The sequence below is a fragment of the Clinocottus analis genome, unplaced genomic scaffold (assembly GCF_023055335.1).
Source record: "Clinocottus analis isolate CAN_PGR_092001 unplaced genomic scaffold, fCliAna1.0.p SCAF_174, whole genome shotgun sequence".
NCBI lineage: Eukaryota > Metazoa > Chordata > Actinopteri > Perciformes > Cottidae > Clinocottus > Clinocottus analis.
The window spans coordinates 332-24,544 of record NW_027175903.1 but is presented as its reverse complement, the minus strand read 5'-3'; the positions used below and the strand labels follow the sequence as shown (position 1 = coordinate 24,544).

General features: G+C 40.5%; 2 protein-coding genes across 4 annotated transcripts; one reads left to right on the top strand and one right to left on the bottom strand.

The window, feature by feature from the left end:
* Positions 1 to 3,719: 3,719 nt before the first annotated feature.
* Positions 3,720 to 8,177, bottom strand: LOC137788423 (protein phosphatase 1A-like). The gene is made up of 6 exons (XM_068581201.1): positions 7,772 to 8,177; positions 6,505 to 7,076; positions 4,573 to 4,690; positions 4,345 to 4,459; positions 4,184 to 4,247; positions 3,720 to 3,771 (listed from the first exon to the last, which is right to left on the bottom strand). Exons 1-6 carry the CDS (start codon positions 8,175 to 8,177, stop codon positions 3,742 to 3,744), a joined length of 1,305 nt encoding a protein of 434 aa, XP_068437302.1. The 3' UTR covers positions 3,720 to 3,741.
* Positions 8,178 to 11,548: 3,371 nt separating this feature from the next.
* Positions 11,549 to 22,495, top strand: LOC137788424 (reticulon-2-like). 3 transcript variants are annotated; one of them, XM_068581203.1, is made up of 10 exons: positions 11,549 to 11,636; positions 12,516 to 12,569; positions 12,947 to 13,543; positions 14,098 to 14,301; positions 18,857 to 19,064; positions 19,596 to 19,734; positions 20,781 to 20,850; positions 20,933 to 20,979; positions 21,082 to 21,140; positions 21,721 to 22,495. In XM_068581203.1, exons 1-10 carry the CDS (start codon positions 11,606 to 11,608, stop codon positions 21,794 to 21,796), a joined length of 1,485 nt encoding a protein of 494 aa, XP_068437304.1. In that variant the 5' UTR covers positions 11,549 to 11,605; the 3' UTR covers positions 21,797 to 22,495. The 3 variants fall into 3 exon arrangements, with proteins under 3 accessions (XP_068437304.1, XP_068437303.1, XP_068437305.1); XM_068581202.1 differs by having other exon boundaries at positions 14,095 to 14,301; XM_068581204.1 differs by lacking the exons at positions 11,549 to 11,636; positions 12,516 to 12,569; positions 12,947 to 13,543; positions 14,098 to 14,301 and adding an exon at positions 15,645 to 15,747.
* Positions 22,496 to 24,213: the final 1,718 nt, after the last annotated feature.

The window sequence follows — 24,213 nt, the reverse complement described above, 5'->3', positions numbered from 1 at the left end:
CAATTTGAGCAAGCAAGCTGTAACCAGGCTATTAAGTGGGCAATTTATCTGGAGCTGGACAGCCCAAACTAGATCGCATTCACCTAATTGAAATATGTTTGGGAATAGGTATAATTAAAGCTGCAGCATCATCCACCTCAAATAAAGTCCCTGAGGATAATCCGTGTCAACAAGTTTTGTCTTTACATTTTACACATTTCTTATAATCAATGGATTTAATCAAATTGCCACACAGTAAATATGGAACTAGTTTGTATTCGAGCATATTAAACTGCATAAATAACATAGAAAGAAAATGGAAAGAACCAATAGGGGGCCAGCAGCTCATATTTTGCATAAGGCCCCTCAGAAAATTAATCACGCCCTTAAATGACATTAAGGCTCTTTCATCTCCCCATACAAAGAAAACTTTAGTGGCCACCAGAATGCAGATGCATGTCCCTCATGGTAGCAGCATCTGCTCACCATTGACGCTCCCTGACCTGCCGGCTTGCTTCTCCGTGAGCAGGTCGGGCTGCAGCTGGTAGAACAGAGACTTCTGCCACCACTCGAGCGACGGCGCGACCGGCCGCGGGCTCAGCACTATGATGGCGATGGCGACGGCGAGCATGGCCAGCCAGGCCAGCCAGAAGAGCAGCACGAGGTAACAACGCGCCTTCCTCCACCCAGGACCCCCCGCGGCGACCTCCAGCTCCTCCTTGGTGAGGGGCTGCCACTGCTGGACAGGCTCCGGGTCAGGCTCCGGGTCAGGCTCCGGGATGAGCAGCGGGGCCGACTCCGAGCCGCCCGCGCTGGCCGACAGCCCGGGGCCCGCCGCGCTGCCGTATCCGGAGGCTCCTGCGTTCAGAGGCATCCTGCTCGGCTGCAGGAGGGGGACACGGTTAGATTAAAGGGCTTCATTCTAGCGCGGGTAAGCATGCAGACACTGAAGTGTTACAGAGTTGGTCAACTGTCGCTGTGTTGAAGTTCAGTTTGGTTTAAGATACCTCCTCAGTTTCATCCATGTTGACGCCGGATGGAAACGCTGCTGCAGGATGCAACGTTTCTACACTGCAGTGCACACACACTCCGCGCGCAGCTCTGCCATTACCTCTACCTGCACACAACTTCTCTGCTACTACTACTACCTGTTTTACACAGGTGTTTCAATCAAGACAATTAACTGCGCTGCCGTGTAGAGATCAGGTAAGGGCATCGCAGGCTCCTGATTGGCCAGTAAAAATACACATTTTAAGAGGAAAACTCTCTTTTGTAGTTTCTTTGTTTTGTTATAATATAATCTAATATTTGTTTCTGCCAAAGATTAGAATGCATCACAGGGATAACAAAAAAAAGTGCACACACATACACACACACACACACACACACACACACACACACACACACACACACACACACACACACACACACACACACACACACACACACACATAGGCAATCTCAAATATATTAAATACACTAGAAGCCAACCCAACTATTTTTGTTTCCCAAAGCAAATCACATAAGTAAATCAAAGAAATGATTTAACAACATCAAATTAACCCCTTACTTTACATGACCCTGTACAAACAAATAGAACAATGTATAATGAGACTTATATAGATAAATAAACAAATACAACCTTGTATATGTCATTTGGATTTGACTGCTTAATTCTATGGAAAATGTGTGGATTTAAAAAAAAATTTTTAACGTTCCTCAATATGTTTCTTTTAGCTGATGTCAGCAAGGCACCATCTTAGTAAAATAAATATTTGGATTGAGACCATTTAATATCTTTTAGGCTCATAAAACCATTTGAAAACTCCTTAGATATAAAATGACAAAAATGCAATTACATTTCTGTTAGTTCCTATGAAATACTGACATAAAGTAGATACAAGCTGTACCTGATAACAGTTGCTAGTTTAAGAGCCCCTCTGCCACTGGTATGTCTTTGTATCCCAGCACCATCATGTTCTGGTGCAACACCGATCTCTCTATCTTTATCTAAATATTGCTCAAACACGGTCAGTCATTACTCACATTGTCTGTCCGAGCTTTCCTGTCCTTTTCTTCTCTTCCACCTCTTCTTCCTCTTGTCTTTGTCCACGAGTGTTCCCAGCTGAACTGAGCTTTACGGAGTTAAATATTTTAGTGATCTGACTTGTGAGGAGGTGAGAAGGACTCTGGCCAATAAAAGCTCTGCTCAGTCAATTCATACAGAGGTGCAGAGCCTCACCACACCCTCGCAACACATTGTGAAGAACACATGACTGCTCTAGAGCGCCGTTAAGGTCCCTCGTGTTCTTGACTTTGACTTAAACCATCTTTTTTTTATTGTTAATACCTTAGCTAGACTAAGATATAACGTTGCTGTGATTTATTTATCTCTGTTTTGCTGTTTTTGGGTGTGTATGTGTGAATGGAATACAGGATTTTATATTCAAACTAAGCATCCATATTTCAAGACACTGAAAAATCTTAACTTTAATTGAATATTCGGTTTCAGACAAAAGCCCACAATGTTTTTATTTTTTTTGTGTGCGCGTGGGGATTGATTGGCAACTATCTTGATAACTGATTATTCATTTGACAATTTTTTTTTAGCTAAACAATGTAAAAAAAATGAAAATTTGAAAAGCTTTTTTGTCTTTTATCTGGTCTAACTATAGCGCCTTTGTAAATTGGACTATTGGTTAGACAAAACAAACAACTTGAGGACATAATAATGGGCTTTGAAAACTGTTTGTTGAGAAATGAATCCACAGATAAATCAATACTCAAATTACAGCTTAGCTACTGTAACTCTCAATAAATCCTCTGTAAATGAGATATAAATGAGATAGATGTCTCGAACGTAAAATTGTCAAATGAAAAATGTATCAAAAACACAGCGCTCAGCATCAGCACATGAACTTGACCTGTCATTTTATAGTATCCATCCATCATTTTAGATGCAGATTATTGAAACACACCATTAGTGTGTTCTGTACAAGTCTGTTTCCAAGAGAACAACTTTTAAATGACACAGTGACGCAGTCACACATCCTCTCTAAACAGCCGTGTTTAATGAGGCATGTGTACGAATTCCTGGAACATCTCATCCTCTCTCCCGAGTACGGCCCTCCAAACTGCCCCGTCTCTTTCTCCAGCTGTCTCCTCGACCCTCCTCCTTTTGTGTCTCTTCTCTTGTGGCATACTTTCATGTTCTTGTGATGACAAGTCATTGCTATCCATATCACCCTTGCCTCTTGACAGCATTGTGCAAACTTAAGATGATTTACTGAGAGATACTGCGTTCCATTGTGAAACTCTGATACACATGCAGTCCATGTGCAGAGCACGTACATTAAATACATTCAAGTCGTTCTTTTGAAGAGTGCAATATTATTTGAGTTTTTGTGTGATTTGTTGCAGTAGAATAAGTCAGGTAGTTTTTTGCACACATACGTATCAGACAGTCATGAAGTTAGCTGCATTAAACAGAAGCTTGTGCAGACAGGTCAGTGTCTCACCAGGCACCATGTGGTTACATATTCATAAATACTCCCTCAATAAATGAAAATATTGTCCAAATAAAAATAAAAAAAAACTAACACAGTGGTTATTGGATTTAAATTCCACTTTAACTGGCCTGAAAGCAAACGCTCAAAGAGAAAGTTACACAGAAACAACTGGTTAGTTTAGTGTACATCTAAGTTAAACTGGTCTCCATGGAGATGGTGAAGCTGGTGCTTATTCTGTTTCCATGGTAACGGTTTAGTTCGAGTCATCCGATGGTTCGACGTCCTGAAACGTCACAGGACAGTGATGTCAGCAACATTATACATCTACATACATACTCATGGTTTAGTTTATTTAAAAACAGATTCTTGAATATGTTATTTAGTTTTCATCATTATAATCATTATACCCAATATCATTATTATTATTATTATTATTATTATTATTATTATTATTATTATTATTATTATTATTATTACCAATAATGAATAAAATATTTTTACAATAACTCAAAAGACTGTTTTATAGACAAAATGATTAAAGAGTTAACTGAAAAACTGACAATCAAGAACAAAACAAGTGATTTGGTGCAGCCTTACAAAACTGGAAATCAGGCACATTAATTTAAGATGATCACTGATTTTGTTTTATTTTCCTTCATCTGATGAAATGTAAAGTCACGTGACCCGTGTCTTACCATAGGCTCCTGAGATTTGACAGCCATGATGTGTTTCTGATATGAAGAAATGATACAATCTCGTCTGCAAAGAGACAAAATAGAGGCATTATGTCAAAAGGATTTGTGTTTTGGTCTCTAAAAAGTGAGTGTGCTGTGTTTTGGGGGGCGACAGGACTGACTTGCTGGTGATGCCCCCTCCTGGTGGGAGCCCCGGTATCTCTTCAGCAGCCAGGAATTTGATTACATACAAAAGGTCTGGGTCCTCGTCTCTGGACCTCATCCTCAGAATAATTTCTGTGAAGAGAGATTGTCAAAACACATTTACAAACAAGTTGAGTTACACATAAGAGCGCTATCGGCAGTTTAAAGGCTTGAGTGTTTTGTTGTGGGGGTTTTGAGTAACCCACCTTCCACTTTCATGTCAATCTGTTGCTCCAGCTCTGCCTCCTGCTGCAGTGCCTCTTGTGACACATGGGGGGCGCTGGGGAAGCAGACAATGACGATGCTCATGTTATCCAAGCTTCCCTGCAGAGGGAGACAGACATATGAGAGAGGTTTGATAGGAAGCACTGCAACTTCAGTTTTAAATCAAGTTGAACTGAAGTAGTCCGAGGTGGAAGGTAACTACATTCTAAAGTATTTAACAGCTTTTGTTACTAAATTACTGATTACGCTTTTTGAAAAACCTATAACGAGCATATGTATTACACATTGGGTCTTGTTCTGCACATATTCATAACTGCAAAATATACAGAGTTTAGATTAATTCCCCCTTAACTAAGTGTTAAATTATGTAACTGCTTCATACATGTTAACTGAGTGGTTTTAACCCACCGACATTACATATAATTATGTTGCACAGGGCCTTCTATCTGCACAGTGTCTTCTTTTACTTTTGATACGTCAAGTCAATATAGTGATAATGCTTCTGCAAAAGTTTATATGCAGTACAGTCCTCCACCACTTGAAATCACTTCAAATAAACCTGTTAATAGGTGAAATAGCAGGTGACTGAAGTATGGAGATATATTTTGGTTTGGACAAGATATCAATCTCCTATGATGTCTCAGTTAAGTACTTATAGCGGATGATGATATTTCTAAATTGCAAACACATTACTTTAGTCTGTGGCCAACAAATAACAGAAAATGGCAGTGCACTAAAACCAAACTACGCCAAACTATCTGTGGAGTTTTATAACATCCAGCCTGTTGTTATGACGTCAGAGACGCAAGGAATGAGGCTCAGTGTCTACTGAACATGCACAGTACTGTAAGCCTTTTGAGGTGTAATAAGCAGCAGCCAATCAGGATAACGCCTCTGAGCCTGTGTGTATAAAGCTGTAACACAGAGCTGCCATCAACACAGTCAGGTTCTAATCCCAGCCTTGTGTAGCATTTCTTTCCTCCTATGCCATGTCCCAAAATGCTTTAATACAGCTATTTATAGGGCAGGCTAAGGGCTCATCGGTGTTCAGACATGCAGTTACAAACAAGTATTAAGAAGACCTGCAGGAGAAGTCCACTTACATAACAAGATCTCCTCACAGACCCTGTCCTCGGTTTACACCTGCCCTCAACGCCCCCTCCTTAATGTAAAGCTTCTCAACCATAAAGCCACCCGCTGTAAGCCACTGAGCTGATTTTGGAGGGATGGGATGTCCACAAAATAATGGCAGGGAACTTTTCATCCTTATCAATTCCAAATAGAGCAGATTGGTACAGAACGTATAATTCACATGGACGTTTAAGACATATATTGTAATGGCTTGGTTCAGCCTACGTCATGGTTAGGGCTGGCTTTCGAACCTCAATGCCTGTGAAAACTAACCGTTACATACATATTCTTTGGTTAGATAATTTCTTCTTTTTATCCAATTTGTTTTCAATCTTATTTTAATTCCTGGCTTCTTCAATGGCATTTTAACAAATATTTTTGTGACAAGACATGTTTATACTTCAAACAATCCCACCACAAAATCCATTTCGTTGCTGCTCTGGAGCTTTTCATCATTTCATGATCATAATGGTTTAGTCAAATACTGTTTGCCAGGTGGTCAAGAATGGGCTTTCGTTTCTTAATGTTTCTACTTGTCAAAATGTAATTGTGCTATTAACACTGAAACCCATGTATCAAATCAATAACATGTATTACAAAAAGTACAAATCATACCTATCCCTATGGCCATGGCAGATCAATGACTTCTTCCTCGCTTTATTTATTAACATAATATAAAACAAATATTACCATTGCATTGATTCTTCCTGTCTGGAATCTGAATCTCATTAATTTTGTGTCATGCTCCTTGTTTGTATACTGTTGTGGGGTCTATCTCTCACCTTATACAGACAGAGGTCAATGACTTGGGTGCAGATCTCCCTCAGGTCATCGCATACCTGCAGACGGCTGTGCACAAAGGCACACAGTTCCTCATTACCAATGGCGTCCCACACACCGTCACATGCTAGAATTAGGAACTCGTCTTCGGGCGTCCTCTCCAGCTCATACACCTCTGGCTCCGGCGACACTAGCTGCTCTGTCTGCGGCCTCCAGTCCACTTCCTTGAAGTCAAAGTCCCCAAGTGCTCTTGACACTGCCAGCGAGCCATTGACCCTCTGGAGGGTCACAGAGCCTCCGGCATTCTGGATGCGCTCCTTTTCTCTGGGGTTGAACGGCTTGTGGTCCTCTGTGTAGAAGACGACCTGGCCTTTGTGGCAGAGCAGCGTTCGGGAGTCCCCACAGTTGATAAAGTAAATGTAGCGTGGTGACATCATGATAGCTGCTGCCGTGGTGCCACTACGGTCCCAGTTGTCCTGGCGAGCCAGTTTGTGCATGTGGCGATCGATTTCTAGGAAGCCTTCACGAATCCCCTCCTTCACCTGCTCGGGGTCCTCGACCGCTTTGACCCCACCTACGGGAAATGAGTAAGAAACATTTGGTTTCAAGATACATTCACACTTTACACTGTCATGTTGTTTGTTTAGAGGCCAACACAGCAGAGAAGACATCATCTGTGTTATTGTGCAATAACACAACGGTGCTGACAGTTAAAATACTATTTTAAGTCAGAACGTCAACGTTCCATTTTAAGTTGTCTAAAAATCTCTTCGCTTTGTCATCATAGTTAACAGTATGAAGAACTGTAATGATGATCTTATTTCATCTTGTACGTCTAACTAACCAGTTCACAGCGCTAAAGTACAAAACGTGCCGTCTGAATGAAAGTCAAAGCTCTGTTTTTTTTTTATTATTCCTGACCCCGCTTTTATATATTTCTTCTTCATTTACAGAAAAATATCCCAATATCCAGTATTCCTGTTTTGAAAGTGTACCCACAGGATACTGTATTAGCTTTTAGTATTGTATATACATTTTGCCATGTTTGATTTTCTTTTATTAATCTGCTCTTAATCACCTACTTTCATGGACTTTGTGATCGGACCGACATATCAATTTCTATGCTTAGTTATTCAGTATAGTACTTCATTTTGAGTGCAATACAGAGAAGTCTTGTTCGTTTTCAGTTTGTTAGATGACTTTGTTTAAACGCATGACACACTGGTTCTTCCTCTAGATTAATCCACTTAATCACTATTTGTTCTGCACCTGTTGCCAGGATGTAATCCAGCAGGTTTCTGGAACAGTACTGTGCCACTGTGCTTCCTGCATGTCCATCAAAAATGGCAAAGTATCCCCAGTCTTTCAGCTCTTCTCTCAGTTGGGGCATGCAGGTGTGGGCATCCTCCATCTGAGCCCTCCACCCCTGCATGCTTGCCTCCGCGTAGTTCACCCCCGACTGAGAACCCCCCTCCGACACATGCTTCTCCATGATGGGACGATCTAGGTACGGGCTCGGCATCGCGTCGTCCTCATCAGAATTCTCCTCCTCCTCAAATCCATTTTCCTTGGGCCCCCCTTTAAAAAAGAAGGTGACCATCTTTTCCGTCTCTTTGACCAGCTGGCGGAGGAAGGAGGGTACCTCCACGTTGCTGGCCCGCCTGGCTGTCTTCATCACTCCGCGGAGCCTGTGCTCAAGCTTCTTGCTCGACCTGCCTGCAGCCCGTTTCTTCCTGCTGCCCCTCCTCCGGCCCTGAGTTTTCCGCAGCAGGTCCAGCGCAGCAGTCAAGCTGTGGTCCCCTGAGCAGGGAAACAAAGGGTGACTTCAAAGAAGAATTGTGAAGTGAAAAACTTGAAAACCATCCCGTAGCCTGCAGGTATAGATACTCCTTCTTCTGTCCTTTTACTATTTGACAATAAGACCATCCACTGTCTTTACTCGTCCTGTGTCATCCCTGCTCTTCTATTGGCCTATCTCTTTCTATTTCTGTCCGTGTACTGCTGCTGGGTAATCCTGGCCTTCAAGGCAGCTCAGTTGACCTGTATCTGCACACAGTATTACATGGATCACTCTACCCTGACCCAACAGCACAAAGGGATCCCAGGTGCATGGCTGTGAGGGGATTTTATGTCCTTAGACACAAATGTATCAATCAAAAATAATCTTATTTTTTATAATTGGTCTTAGTGAGTGACAATGACAGTAGACCGACTGAACAATGCCTCTCATTGTTTCTGTTAAAGAGGTGTGGAACTTTTTGACTGGCAACTCTGGATATATCTACCTATATATGTATATCTCTATCTATCTATCTATCTATCTATCTATATATATATATATATATATATATATATATATATATATATATATATATATATAGAGAGAGAGAGAGAGAGAGAGAGAGAGAGAGAGAGAGAGAGAGAGAGAGAGAGAGAGAGAGAGATACATATATATTTTTATATATACATATATATGTATATGTATATATATATATATATATATATATATATATATATATATATATATTATATATATATATATATATATATATATATATATATATATATATATATATATATATATATTATAGATTCAATATACAGTAATACTTTAGATTCAAACTTCATTCTTAATTTTGATCAGTGTTCCAAAAGTCAAATGCAAATTTCAAGCCAATGTACCAATATGGACGAGTAGTCGTTAAATTGCACCTTTCCATGACAATTGGGCTATCACCAAATGAGATTAGTGCGATTAACCGGGTTTGATATACATTTGGGTTCAACTTTGGTTTTTAGGTATAAAACTTTTATCAGGAGTAGATTTTTCAAAATGAGTACAAGGGGTTTAAATACATGCCCAAATGTAATCAATTAGAATAAAGACAGAATAAAACGTTACACTGTAGTTCCAAGTTAAATGACACTCTTTCTGAATTAGTGTTGTATGTTTACACACCTTCTTAAGTCCTCCCCTGTCCTGCATGTAACTTGCTGATTCCATGTTGTCACTATGACAGCTATGTCTTAATCTCATTAACTGCTTTTGGAGTTCCTGACCTTGTTTACACGACGGAACGCATGAGTTTTAATAGCGTTAAGGTCTATATGTGACCTACTTTGTTCTTATCCAGCTTATGAAAAGCTTTTATGAGTTGATCTCTTCTGGACGTGTTTTAGGTGATGGGTGTTTGCTTATCTTTACTTGAACGAGAAGCAGATTGCTCACGTTAAAGCGAGGCTTGAGAATCTTGAGAGACTAGTAATATTTTACACCAGATTAAAAATCCTGTGTTGTTAAGTCTTTTCCAATGAAAATAGTTCTCAGAACTAGTTCCCAAAGTTGACAACATTACCAATGTGTCCCATCAGGCATCCATTTAAAGTTATTGGACTGGCTTATTCAAGTCCTGCGACAGCCACACACATTTTCTTTTTCTTATTATTTTTGTCAGGGCGTTTGATTCATTGATTGCTGTCAGAATAATAATTTGAACCAAACTATCAAGGATGTTTTTTAAAGAAGATTACCAACCCTGTATTTAACCAAGTAAAGCTGAGCAGTGAAACCTCTGAACGTATTGAACGGAGCAAAGATCTTTAAAAGATATTTAACGCAAAACAGGTGGTCGGAAGACTAGAAAAGCGTTATACAAGTACGGGTTGAATTTACTGGTACCATTTTATTTGCATTGTTCCAACAAAGCGATGTACATGTTATTAGTTTTTGTTGAATGGAGCAATCTGGTTCACTTGAAAGTGATTGCAATTTTCTTTATTCTATTATTTGATGGAGGAGTCACCAAAAGTTGGACCATTTTGTTACAATTTTGTTGGGGCAGTGGGGCCTAAGCGTTTTTCTTTCTTCAAAGTCGGGCGTGACCGAAACAGTCCATGTTTGTGTTGAACATAATTATGTCTAAATTATTCTGTGCTGCATGTCTTAACAATTTAGTGCAATGGTGTCCTGAATGATGTTTTAACTCAACGAATATGCTCTCTTCATTTTTTGTTTCTGCATGCTTTGTAAAGGGTAAATAATGCATAACTTTTACATTTTAAACTTATATTATATTTTTAGGGTGGCTTTGTAACATTGAGGGACTACAGATGAAAAACAGCCTCTTTGTTAACTCTGGTGCATTTACAGGAATGTTTTATTAATAAATAAATAGCTGTTAATTCAACTACTGATTTGTAAAAGTTACATTGGCTTGCTTTAAATATATTGTGCTGAGTTATCAGTGTCTTTAATGCCTTACCAAAATGAAATGAGATATAAATCATAGCCAAGACGCCACACATACACATTTCCCCAGCAACTATTTTATTTGGTACTATTACCTCTTTTCATGAATCATGGTCCAAGCAGTGTGTAGCAGCATCCGTCACAGCTGCACACTGCTGCCCCCTACTTCTCACTATTGCATAGGCCTCTCTTCCCATTAAAAAAAGCTTTTACCTTAGTTGAGTCTGTATATTTTTTATACTCCAGCTTTAATGATATAATATATGTGGGTTCCAATTAAATTTTTTTTTTTTTGAGAAACTATTTCTCATATGTGAAATTGGAGTATGACACATAAAGCTAATACATCTTATATGCTGGTAAGCTATAAACCTTTCTGGGGTTTTCATCCGGTCTTGCCCATCTCTCCCTTTACGTTTTCTATGCTCATGTGATACATTATTAATGCCTTGTTATCTTGCAGTCTGCCCCTATAAGATGCTGAGATGAAATCACATGACCAGGGAGAGAGGGGCGAGGAAGCTATGAATGGGTGGTGATAGCAGGCTGTGACAGAAGGGACACACTCTTGCTTCTTCCTGTTTGCTGTAGCACACATTACTACAGCTGCAGCCATAGCGATGCAAGAGGAGACGAATGGGGGGTGATGGAGTGAGGCAGGCAGGCAGGCGGGGCGGGGCTGCTGAGTGACAGAGGCAGGCAGGAAAGGGAGGAAGCTGCTAACAGAAGACCAAGAAACAGAGGGAGGAGGAGGAGGAGGAGGAGAGAGAGTATATCCACAGGACGTGAGTGCCGGCAGGAAGGGGGGGGGGAGACTTCCAGACTGGATGGGCCCAGCGATGCCTTGATGGAGTATGGGCCAGGTTTTAGGATTCTCCCACTGCCGTAAGTCTGCTTTTGTTCTGCTGGTTCCCTTCTGTGTTGCTGTGTGGGAGGTCTGAGTGTTTATCTCACTGTGTCATCATTATATTTATTCCAGTGCAGCATCTTTTTTTGCTAACTGCTGTCAGCATCGCATGTATTAGCTCAGCCCCCTCCTCCCCTTTCCTCGCCCTGCCTGCTCTTCATTCCTCTCCTGCTTTTAATAAACACATGGCTGGATGGGTGGATGCAGTGCAGAGGGTGACCTATTCTGTCCTTGTTGCCTTCCAGTGATTTGCAGATGTTTGTGTAGTTGTGTACGAGAAGCCTATGCAGGGAGAATGAAATACTCATTATGATTCCTCCCCACAAAGCCTCTGTAGTGCTTTCATATCTTCTTTTTATTGTATCTTTTTTTTTTTTTTTTTTTACAATATTCAGCTGACTTTTTCTCGAAATATATGAATGTGTTTTATAATTATTTGCATGTGTTCATACATGTGCCAAGAGAATATGCTGCATATTTGTGCTCAGCTCCTGCTGATTTATTTATGTCATGCTGGCTATCTCATGTAGTGAAGGCCTTGCTGCCACTTAATCACTAACCTAATGCTCCAGTATGAGGAGTGAGCGATTGTCTGTGACTTCTTCAGTCACGTAAAGCACAGTTTGCTGTTATAATATTAAAAAAGGGCTCAAAACAAAGTACCGCAGTTTTGCTCAGGGCCTTGCTGTTGTGTATCATTTAACGTTACTACACCTGCGTTTAATGTTTTGAGGTGCAGACTAGTGAGATGAATGTGAAAAGGGGTCTAACGCTTGTAGAAGCAGCAACAACACATTCATATTTCTGCCTATGTTTTGTTAATAGTTTTATGTAAAATTGTGTCTGTTTTCTTCTAGAGGAATATGGCTCTGTGGCATCCACTCCAGACTCAACGCCTCCATGCACCGATGGTACGGAGCAGACATGTGACACAAATACTCACAATGATTACAAAAAGAAGAGATCCCTGCTTACTGAAGCCTTTCTTTTGAACCTAACATGAGAGGAATACATCTCTCACCTTTGAACACTAGCACAGGTGAACAAAGAAGTACAATTTTGATCACAGCTACATTTTGAGAGGAGAGATATTCATGTCCTTATCAAAGAGGGTTTCATTCACTTTAGATGTCACACCTTTTTTCCCTGGCTGCTTTTATCTGACATATATTTATTAAAAGCAAAATATCTCTCCTTGTATGACAATGGCACCCCACAGTGTTAGAAGCACCCTCTACGATTAAATAAACAGGTGTGGCCACATTAATGCATTTTTGTCTCTATTTAGGCGGAAATGAGGAGTCTGAGATGTGCGAGCTGCAAACAGCCAGGGAGTGGTCTGACGATGAGGAGGAGGAGGGAGATCCAGATGATGATGATGATGATGATGATGATGAGGGACTGGCTTCATCCCCATCCATCTGGGGCACGCCACGCCAGAACCCCTCCGAGCTGACTTTCTCATACATCGCCATTGCCGAGGCCGAAGCAGTCGGATCCTCGCGACACCTCCGGGACCGACGCAGAGGATGCGCTCGGGGAAGTCGCACTTCTTTGATCCACACGGACACCCTGGAAACACTATTGGATTCCCCCGATGGAGACTGGGACCCTGAAGCCTTCCTCAGTCGAGATGAAGAATCAGAAAGGAGAGAACAGGGGAGGGTGGAAGAGAGGACGGCAACTGAAGCTGTCAGGAGGGAACAGCACAGACAAACTGAAACGATCACAATCCAACCCTTGCCCCATAATCTGGACCCAGACACTCAGGGGAGAGTCACAGGAATACAAAGAGAGGAGTCTCTGAGAAGTATGATCCAGATTGCCCAGCATTCCTCTGCGTCCCCGTCTTCCCAACATCAGAACCCCTCACAGATACTTCAGGGTGAGAAACGGGGGGAATGTGTGAAGAGGTTGTTTTATTCTGGTGGAATACCTAAAGATGCAGTATGTGGGAATGCTTATGATGACCCATTTCTATCATCCGCTACCACAAGTGGCGGGTATAGTTCTGTGTGTTCATCATTGAGGTGGTTTTGACTAAATTGCCTTGTTTATAGTATATGTTTGTCTGTAGTCATATTTGATCAATGTGATACATGAGCATGGTGGTATTTGTCAAGGACCTTGATGCATTTTATGATCTTTCTGTGTCAAATGCTGTCAATGTTTAGGTCTTGTGTCATCAGTATTTTCCTATTTGTTTGCCTCTGTTACATCAGGCAAAATGGATCATGAAACTGTGGCAAATATGAAATGGGATTTTAGGAAATGTATAAGCAGGCCACTTTTGATTAGTTTCCTTTTTAAATTAATCCACAGCCATATCTAGTTCAACAAAATGATAAACCAGACCTATATTTAGTTTAAGCTCATGTACAGCAAGTCAGCTCTGATGTCATCACGATAGTGACATCATCTTTTGTTTCCTGGCAGCAGCAGCCTCTCCGACCCCCGAGCCAGAGTCTCCGGTCACCAGGGAGACCATTTCAGTCAAGCTGCTCACATCTGTGCGACCCAGAGGCTCGGCATCCTCGTCGCCAGCTGCTATCGGTCGAAACTCTCAGGGACAGCTGGTCAGCGATCACTGGTTTTCAGCACTTAACCTATCAAAGGACCCGACAGTATGCATTCACATAGCAGGTACAGGATCCACATCTGTATCTTTATATGTTCTCATTCCTCTGCCTTTGTCTTGTTGCTCAGCAAGATCCAGCTCGTTCATCAATACTTTAAAAAAGATAAATATCCTATTTCACTTTCAGCATGGACCATCAGGAAAGCAGGCAGACAAAGATACCCCCCTCACCCCCCTCTTGGGACTTCAGGAATGATTGGCTAATTGTGGGGAAACATTCTTGGCTTTGGCTCACTTTTTAGACTTTTTGGCACAGAAAAAGAAACGGGTGTATGTGTGTGCAGTTTCTTCATCTGCAAGTTTGTGGAAGTTTGTTGGCACTTCAGTGTTTGAGGAGCAGAAAGGGAGAAAGAGTGAGCAGGATAACATCCTGTCTTCCAGCTTGAAGGCATTTTAAGTGAGTCAGTCTGAGGAGAGCTCGGTGTTATTTTGGTGGCCGTTGATGAATGTGTTGTCTAGCTGATGACAGAGTTTAGGGTTTCCTAAAAAATAGCATGCATGATGCATCTATTTGAACATAACATCTATTCTGGTTTTATTACTTGTTTTAGAGGCAGCATATCAAACCCAAATGTTTTTTTTGGCAAAAATCTTGTAGCAACAAGTAATATCAAAAGCTGGCCAAATTTAGAAAGCGTCTTATTTATCTTGCCCAGCTGATTGCATTTTAACATTTGAAAAGCTTCTTTTATTAAATGCAAGAAAGATGTTTTGTAGAACATAATGTTATATGAAAAGCCTGGTATCATATCGGCACACATTTTAAATAGTAGCCGATATGATAGTAACTTTACTTTGAAGTCTGCATATCTACAAATTAAAAGAAGTATAACTTTGTCAGCCTGGTTCCACTCCTCTGAATCATCATAAGCGTCTCCAATTATCACAATAATTCTGTTCGATTACCAGGGTATTTGTTGCCAACCATACAGACTAGCTCTGTGGAGTTTTTTTTTACAATGAAAAAAGCATTTACAGCTCTTAACTTGAAAAAGTAAACTCCTCATCAATTTATTACCAGTAGTGATGACACAGAAAGGTTTGGCTTGGTGACATAACAGAAAATAAACCCTGGTTCTCCAGTTTCAGGTGTTAGATGGCACATGGATATAAGCACAAGTCTATATAACTTCATCAAGGTTAAAAGGAATTTGTTATTTTTCCGAAAGACTGTTTGCATAAAGGAAGATGATATAGGATTTATCTAATTTATTCCAGTATTGTGTGATTGTCGTGAATCATCTCTTTATGTGTGAAACTCTGGGAGTCTTGATGAGAGGTGGGCGGTACTGTGAACAAGATTATTTTGGGCTGTTAGGCCTTTGGACTGCTGAGCGAGCAGGGGGTGGCCAAAAACAGCTCAGAGGAGCGAGGGGAGAATAGTCGGACGGAGAGAAGGACAGAGGGTGTGAGGGGAAACACTGGAGCGGCAATAAAAATGGCCAGTAAAGGTAAGGACGTGAAATGAACAAAGGATACTTTAGGATGCCTGTGTAGACAATTTGAAGGTATCCGTGTTGAGCTGACTGTCATTGCAAGAGACATGTTAGATTTCCGAGAGAAGGCAGAGGATAGCTACAGATTCCAATGTGGGCGCAAAGTATCACTTCTCGTCTTTAGAAGTGGACTGTTTTGCTTTGTGACTTTGGTGTTGTGGTGAAAAGACCGGACCGTCAGGCGACTGAAGGTGGGACTGGAGCATACTTCGCACTTCTCTTTGATCATTTTACAAGCAGAGTCTCTGGAGATGGCAGCATCATCAGGGAGAGGTGTGTTTGGCTTTGAACTGATGAGCTGTTCAGATGTAGGGTCGTCTCCGTATCAGTAGCACACATTTCAATTCGCCACAGAGTGTGAACTGGCCTGTTGTGGTATGCTTTTGGCAGAGTGTAAACTTTGCCAGCTGGGTTCTCTTACGTTTTAGTGTTTCCATTGACGCTCTGAAAAGCTGGCATAGGAAGAGGCGTTGAACACTACGAGACATCCTGGACGCGGGTGATTTAGCTGACATGAACTTGGGCAAATTAAATAGATGTTGATCTTAAAATTAGGTAAGAAAAAGTATACATGGCCCTGTGAATTTTGTTCTTAATAGATAATTCCACCATGCAATCACTCCCACAATGCTCATTTATATGGTAAGCAATTGAGTGAATGATTAGCACACAAAGATAAATTCTGCATGTTTGGATTGTGTTATTGTGAAATGGAGAAGGTCCTGATTGGAGATAATTCTCACTGATGACTAAGTGTATAAGTAATTTGCTGTATTATTGCATCTGCAAATATTAACTGTACATTTAAGTGCTCATGAATTATATTAATGTTAGCACAACATGTGTGGTATGAATGCCAATATAAAGAAACAAGGACTCTGAAGTCCCTCTTTTAAGGTTACCGATGCTAAAGTATTAAGGAAGTTGTAGACAACTTGAGTTTATGATATGTATGCACCAATCAAATGTATTCAGTCTGGATACCTGGGCTTTGGCTATCAGCTGATACTGAGTATTGATCCACCGTCGGTGGTAATAAGCTATATGCTTCACTGTGTGGAAGAGACTGGGATCATCATTGTATGTTTAAGGCAACATTAGAATAATAAAAGATTGGAGTATTGTCACTGATGCCCAAACCAGCTGTTTAAGTCAGTATTGGACCAATATCTGATATCAGTATCCGTACCAATAACTAACTAACTAACTGTTTCTAGTCTTCATGCTATGCTAAGCTAACCGGCTGCTCTCTGTTTGTCTCTACTCAACCATTATGAGAATGGAAGCGATCTTCTCATCTAATTCCCTGCTAGAAAGCAAATATATTGAGCCCATGTTTTTAAATATAGCACAGTCTTCCATGTGCAGTTTCCCATGTATTTTATTTGCGTTACCATATTACATGCTCTCAGTATTCCGTTGCTGGTTTCTTTCTACTGTTCATGTGAGAAACGTCCCAGAATGACAGCGGCACAAACAAGCAAGTTGGACAGGTGTGTGCCAGGGGCGGCGTCATGGGTATTAATTGTTTGCAGTGATGCTTATAAATATCTCACACGCTGTCAGTGCACTCTATTCAACGAGGCTTCACGTCATTCTAATGCTGAGGCGTAGCATTTTACTGAATGATTAGCACAACAAGCTATGCCTGTCCAACAGTGCTGCTCCATAAAACATACCCTGTAAACACTGGAAGACACTTTTTGTAATGCATCACGGTCCGTCATAAAGGTCCATGAGGTTATGTTTTAAAAACAGGAAAATGGGGTGAAATCACGGACTCCACTGTACTGAATCTTGTGAACCAGACTCTATGGACGCCTCGGTCACCAAGGCAGCTGTTGCTGGGTGACAGAGGGACACCAACAGCGTGTCGAAATAAAAAAGAGCTGCTGACGGCCTGACGTCTGTCAGCAGGTGCTGTTAAAAGCTGCATTTGAACTCCCATCAACTGCTTGCTTCCCTCTTTCTTCTGAAGGCTAAATTTAGCCCAAGCCAGAGCCTGACATGTCCTCGTAGCTGCAGAGCGTGTTTTCTCATGCTTGAGACTGGAAATCCCTCTCTCCCTCATGCCTCCCCCGCCCTTCCTCCCTTCCACTGCTTTGGCCTCTCGTCCTCTTCCTCTCCTTATGTCAGAGCTACTATTCCTCCTCCCTAAAAGATGAAAGCCCTCTTGGTGGGCCTGAGGGCTGGAGACTAGCGGATGTTACTGCAGCTCTTCTGTTAGCATCAGGAGGGAACCAGGAACTTACATTTGGTGAATCAAGATTTAAGATGTTTTACTGTCATACGCACTGATAACTGACAGTTATTCTGTACAATGAAAAGCTTTTTTTGTTCGGTCCTCCTAACACAGATTTACAATAAACGGTAAAAAAAAAATCAAATAATAAAAATATAAGGCACAAAATATAAAAGATTTAACAGTATTGCACAAAATTATGATAATAGTATTGCTATGATAAATATGATCAAATATGATAATAACATTGCTATGATATGATAAAATCTGACCATATTATTGCTATGATTTGATAAAATATGATAATAACATTGCTATGATATGATAAAATCTGACCATATTATTGCTATGATTTGATAAAATATGATATTAGCATTGCTATGATATGGTAACATCTGACCATATTATTGCTATGATTTGATAAAATATGATAATAGTATTGCTATGATAAATATGATAATAATAGCTTGTATCTTTATAAACTATGCATTGCTACAACTTTGCTATAATGTCCATATGGTCATGACATGAAGTCACAGCAGCCGTTCAGAGTTCGCTGTGTGTGTGTGTGTTTGTGTGTTTTGGGTGATTGATAAAGTACCAACAGTATGCAGATCATTCTATCGCCTTAAAACGTTTAGATTGAGTAATTCAAAATCAAATGTGTACTCTGTCAGCCACCTTCACACTTCTCCCTGGGTTTTCTTCTCGATACTTGCTATTTCTTCATCCTCTTCAATGTTTTGCCAACATCACTATCACTCTGTATTTCCCTAATCTTTCTTTTCTCTTCCTCCTCCTCTTCCTCACCTCGTCTTTTAGTGATGGACCTGATCTACTGGAAGGACACGGAGCGAACAGGCATGATCCTAACAGGGTTAGTGGTCGGCCTGCTGTCCCTGTTCCAGCTCAGCATCATCACGGTGATGTCCACTGTCTCCCTGGCTGTCATTTGCTTCACCATCTCAGTGCGCATCTACTATCAAGTCCTCTACATTCTCAACTGGGGCGATGGAGAGCATCCCTTCAAGTGAGATGCTTTGCTCTCTTTAACGACAGTGGACATTTGTCCAGCATTTAAAAAATGTCCCACTCAGGCGGATTAACCCCATTCAGTCACAGTGCATACATGTTTAATAAAACAAGCATCTGAGTTCATTTGACCACACACTTTTCCACTTATTTCTGTTTTCTTTCGTTGGTTTAGCAGATTTCTTGTATTTGAAGATGGAGATATTGGTTACTGTTACTGTTGTTCAATGAATTAATATTTAGTGGCTCCAATTATACTTATTAATTGGTGGTGTTTCTATTAGCATGCAGAGGTTCAGTTAGTTAAATCATTGGAAACAAATATGGCTTGTAATAAAAAGCAACATGCTGAGTCAGTGTATTTGTGTTTTAATGTAAATATGTGTTATAATGCAGTTTTTTTCTGTCACAGAAATAGATCAGAGTGACCTAGCAAATTGACAACAGTAAAGGAAGGGTGGTGTTTTTATTTACCTTCAGTGCTTGTATCTTTTTACTTTCCTCTTCTTGTTGTCTCATTTTCTCTCAGGTCATACTTGGACCTGGACATCAGTTTCAGTGGAGAGGAGGCTGACCTCTATATGCAGAAAGCCATTGTCTTGGCTATGTCTGCTGTCGACTCTCTGAAGGGACTATTTTTTGTTACAAACCTCTTAAAGTCTGTCAAGGTGAGCCTATAGCGAACAAATAAAGTTAAATATGAATACAAATATTTGCTTCATGCCATCTAGAACCTCTCCCCCTAGTTAACCGAGACATCAGTTCCCTCTCTGCATTCTTTCATTTTGCATTTTTTATCTTTCTCATTTCATCAATCCAGCTTCTCTTCAACAATGGAGATGACATCATTGCCATGCCTGTCTCATTATGCTGGCTTATAGTTGATGACTCCTGTCAGACACAATGACATATTTTTGGTGTACACGGCGAAAGCAATCGGTCCTTTTGTAATACAAACTTTGAAATGGATTTGATTTGGTACTAACAGCATAAAAGGAGACAATTTGCCTCAATTTGACAATTTGTGACAGCTCTTGATTGTCAGCCAACTCAACCCTAAATTGGCCAAAAAAACCCTGCAAAAACAAGAACACCATAATTAATACATGTTATATTACATTTTGAAATGAAATTAGTAAATGTGACAAATTCAGACAGATGATAAATCATTTTCTGCACATTGTATAGTCATTAAACTTCACTCGTGTAGAAAACATTGTATTTGTATCAACATCAGCTGAAATATAAATTATTGTACATCAAATACCGCCAATCAGTTCAAATCAGCCCTAAATAAAATTGTGACATTTTAGTAATTAACGGCAGCAGTTTGTGACCAGACAGACTTAACACATTTGTAGAAAATGGTGAGTCAGTGTGCGCTGACTGAGCCCCACTAAAGCCCAGCACCTCCCAGTCTCAACCCTGACCTGGCCGGTATGCGACATGACACATCTGAGACAGGGTGTCCCATATCAGGGCAGCATGGATCCGGTGCACGTACTGTGACACTGTGAGACGTAAGGGGAAACACAGAGGCCCATATTAGGAGTCTTGTACTTCAACGTCTTTCATTTTTTCATCAAGGAGAAATTGATATCAATTTTAAGGGGAATTATGTCGTACTGCCGCGATTTACTGCTTTCTGAAGAAACGCACACAGTGTTGATGAGAGTCAAATTAACTCAATAACTTCTCTTTATCTTGGTCTTAGTTCCTTGTTCTGATGTACCTTGTGACGTACCTGGGAGAGCTGTGCAATGGCCTTACTCTGTTCATCATCAGTAAGAAACTGCTCAAAATATGAAATCAACTAACACACTGATTGGCTGCCAAGTTAACTTTTCTTTTTTCCTTTTTTTCCAGGTGTGATCGCACTTTTTTCTCTGCCACTTTTCTACAGACAGCACCAGGTAATATCGCTCTTAATTAAAGATTTGTGCTGTCACTTTAACAGGTCCTTTGTTTCCATAACCATGAACATGTATTTTTCTTTTTTTTCTGTTATTTCACAGGAGCAGGTGGACAGCTACATTGCAAAGATCCAGGCCAAAATTGACAGCATTAAGGACACGTGAGTATGGCGCCACCTTCTGGCACAATGTTCAAATTTATATTGTTGTTTTGCCACTGAGGCCGTTATTGCTCAGCAGGTGTTAAGCGTCTGTCCCAATACACACACAACATTTTTTTCAACATCATCGTTATACGAATGATTTAATACTTATATTGCAACTCTAGATATGCAATTATAATCAATCAGTTCACCTAAGCACATGTTAGTATTTTGTATATTGTTTATGCTGTTGTCATATGCTGTACATGTTCTGATTTTATTCAAGCTCACACAATAGTTAATTTGTATTTTGAATAGTTTATTCCAGGTTACGTTTATCTTTGTTATTATTCTGTATTTAAGTATTTAATTTAGAATACAGGTGCATGTGTTTTATTATTTACCACAGGTGATGGTGCTGTCAGGCAGTCATAGGTTTTACATGGGTAAAACAGTTGAGGCATCTAATGTGGGTTACTGTTGGTATTGGCTACTCGGGGGCACGTTAAGAGCACCAAAGGGCTCCGAACCACAATGCAGGTGTTGGGGCCGTCCCTACATGTGTTGTCCTAACTACTCTTCTATTTATCTTCCACAGCTTTCAAAGACTTGCCCAGGGTGGTGGCCCTGCTCCTGACCCAACTCCCGGTGGCGCCAAACCCACAATCCAATAAACACTGACAAGAAATTAAAGGAAAGCTCCCAGAGTTGCAGGCTGTCACTCAGATGTCTTACCCAGAAATCTGTACTCAGAGCTCCAAAGACTTGGGAAGAGAAGGAAACTTACTTAAACAGACAATGATGAGAATCACACATTTATACTCTCACTGTATCCAAAGGGTGGGGTTGGAGGTTGGGGTTTGGGTTATAAGGTAATCAACTCGCGTATGACTCCTGGATGAGACTCTTGCTGCTGACGTCAGAAATGGACATTGCTTGTCATACGTGACCATCCTTGGAAATATTCACTGTTTTTATTATGTACAAAGGACTCAAGATGTGTCTTCGATGGTTGAGAGCTGTAGTCCAAATGAGGTACTAAGACCAGGAAGGGGAAGTTCCCACACGGCTACTCACCTGAGGAAAGGGAAGTGAGTTGTTATGGTGATAAACAGTGGTCATCATTATTCATGGCAGCATAAAACTGGCAATTAAAGATGCATGTGTCAGCACATGTACATTTTTTTGAATGCATATTCATTCTCATGACTTTCTCTGTGTGTATGCAAATATGAGTGTGTGAGTGTGTGAGTGTGTGTGTGTGTGTGTCTGTGTGTGTGCCTGTGTGCGTGCACACATGTAATTCCTGACATATACAGCTTGCTGAAATGAAAATGTTAATTACAAGCAATTAAAGTTACATTTCTTCTTTATATTCTCTAAGCTTTCTGTGTTCCTCTCACCGGCACGGCCATTCACCTTCATTCACACGATCATTCATATGAGTTTTCTTTTTTCCATGTCGTGTTTTCTCATGTTCCTTGCGTACACCACTGGGAAGTTGTAAAAAAATATTCAGAGGGATAGAGATAGATTATTCTGCTAGAAATAATAATAATAATTAAGATGTGTCATAGCACTTGAAAGGAAGTTGCCCATTGACAGAGCATCAGAAGTACCTATGTGTTGATTTGAGGATTGAATGGAAAGAAGCGTTCAGATTTCAGACAGATGTCCTCTCTGAGCTCCTAATGTGATTATGTCCAGCCACGTAAAGAAATGTAGGAATGAAACACAGCAGGTGCCTTTTTCTAACTGCAGGTTATTATGCATGATCTAGTTCACAGTTCTTAATAACTGCTAACAACAGCTTACAGACACTTCTCCTCCCAAACAAACCACTTCTCATCACCTGACCATTGCCTTTCTGAGAATGATATTTTATATGTGTACAATAATTGTGTGATGTGCACCATGACAAGGAATCTTATACAGAATTGTGAGTAGATCGATTTTAGGAAAAATAAAATTAATCAGGATACTCTGCAGCTCTACATTTCTCTTTTGTGGTTGATTTTATTGTCACCCAACGTGTCTGTTCTTATGCCCTTTTATTGCATTACTGTATGTCTTTGTGTGCTCCTGTCAGCACGTTGTCATGTTAACATAAATGATCCACAAAATCCAAACAGCCTTAGACATCATATCCTGCTTAGTAGTGGTCCTGTAATGTAATGACCTCTGGCTTCCTGCAGCATTTGACTGTATACAAATACAAATGGCATTTCTTCAGCAGACAATGGAGGTAACAGTGACATTTCAAAGGTACTTGTGTTGTATCTATCCACACAGCCTGGCATTTACAAAATAGGTTAATTCTATGAAATCTGTCTTCTGAAACTAGTATATTTAAACAAAATCCATCCATCCATTTTCAGCTGCTTATCCGGGGTCGGGTTGCGGTGGCAGCGGGCCCAGCAGGCCGACCCAGGCTTCCCTCTCACCCGCAACATTTTCCAGCTCATTCTCAGGGGACCCCGAGGCGTTCCCTGGCCAGCCGCGAGCTATAATCCCTTCAGCGTGTTCTGGGTCTTCCCCGGGGCCTCTTCCCAGTTGGAAGGTTTAAACAAAATCTAGTCAAACTAATTAATCATTTTATTAAAACTTTCTCACTAAATTACGACGGCCAGATGCTTACGTTTTTTATGAATGCGGTGTGGAAGAAAGATCAGTCAGAATCAGCTCCATGAGTCATAGCTGTCCACCAATTGTTTTGAATTTTGTAAAGACACTTTTTCTGGTCTAGGTTTCTTAAATCATGCAAACGTGCCTGCAAGGCTAATCTAATGTAATGGTAAGATGTGGCATGTGCATTTACATGTTAGAAAAAATTTGAAGCTGTTGCTTTTGGTTTATAATATATGCTCACTGCCCTGAGAATTTTATGGATGGCACTTTCTACAACCAACCACAAGGAGGCGACACAAGTCAAGCCATTACTCATTTACTTCAGTCGTCTTCAGCTTTTCAAAGTGTCCAGTTTGTCCATTTTAGGACAAGGGACAAGGATAATTTCCGTCACTGATAGTTTGAAAAGTTACTCAACTAGAGTGACCTTTAAGTTTGTCTTTTTCTTTTACAAATGTTCCTT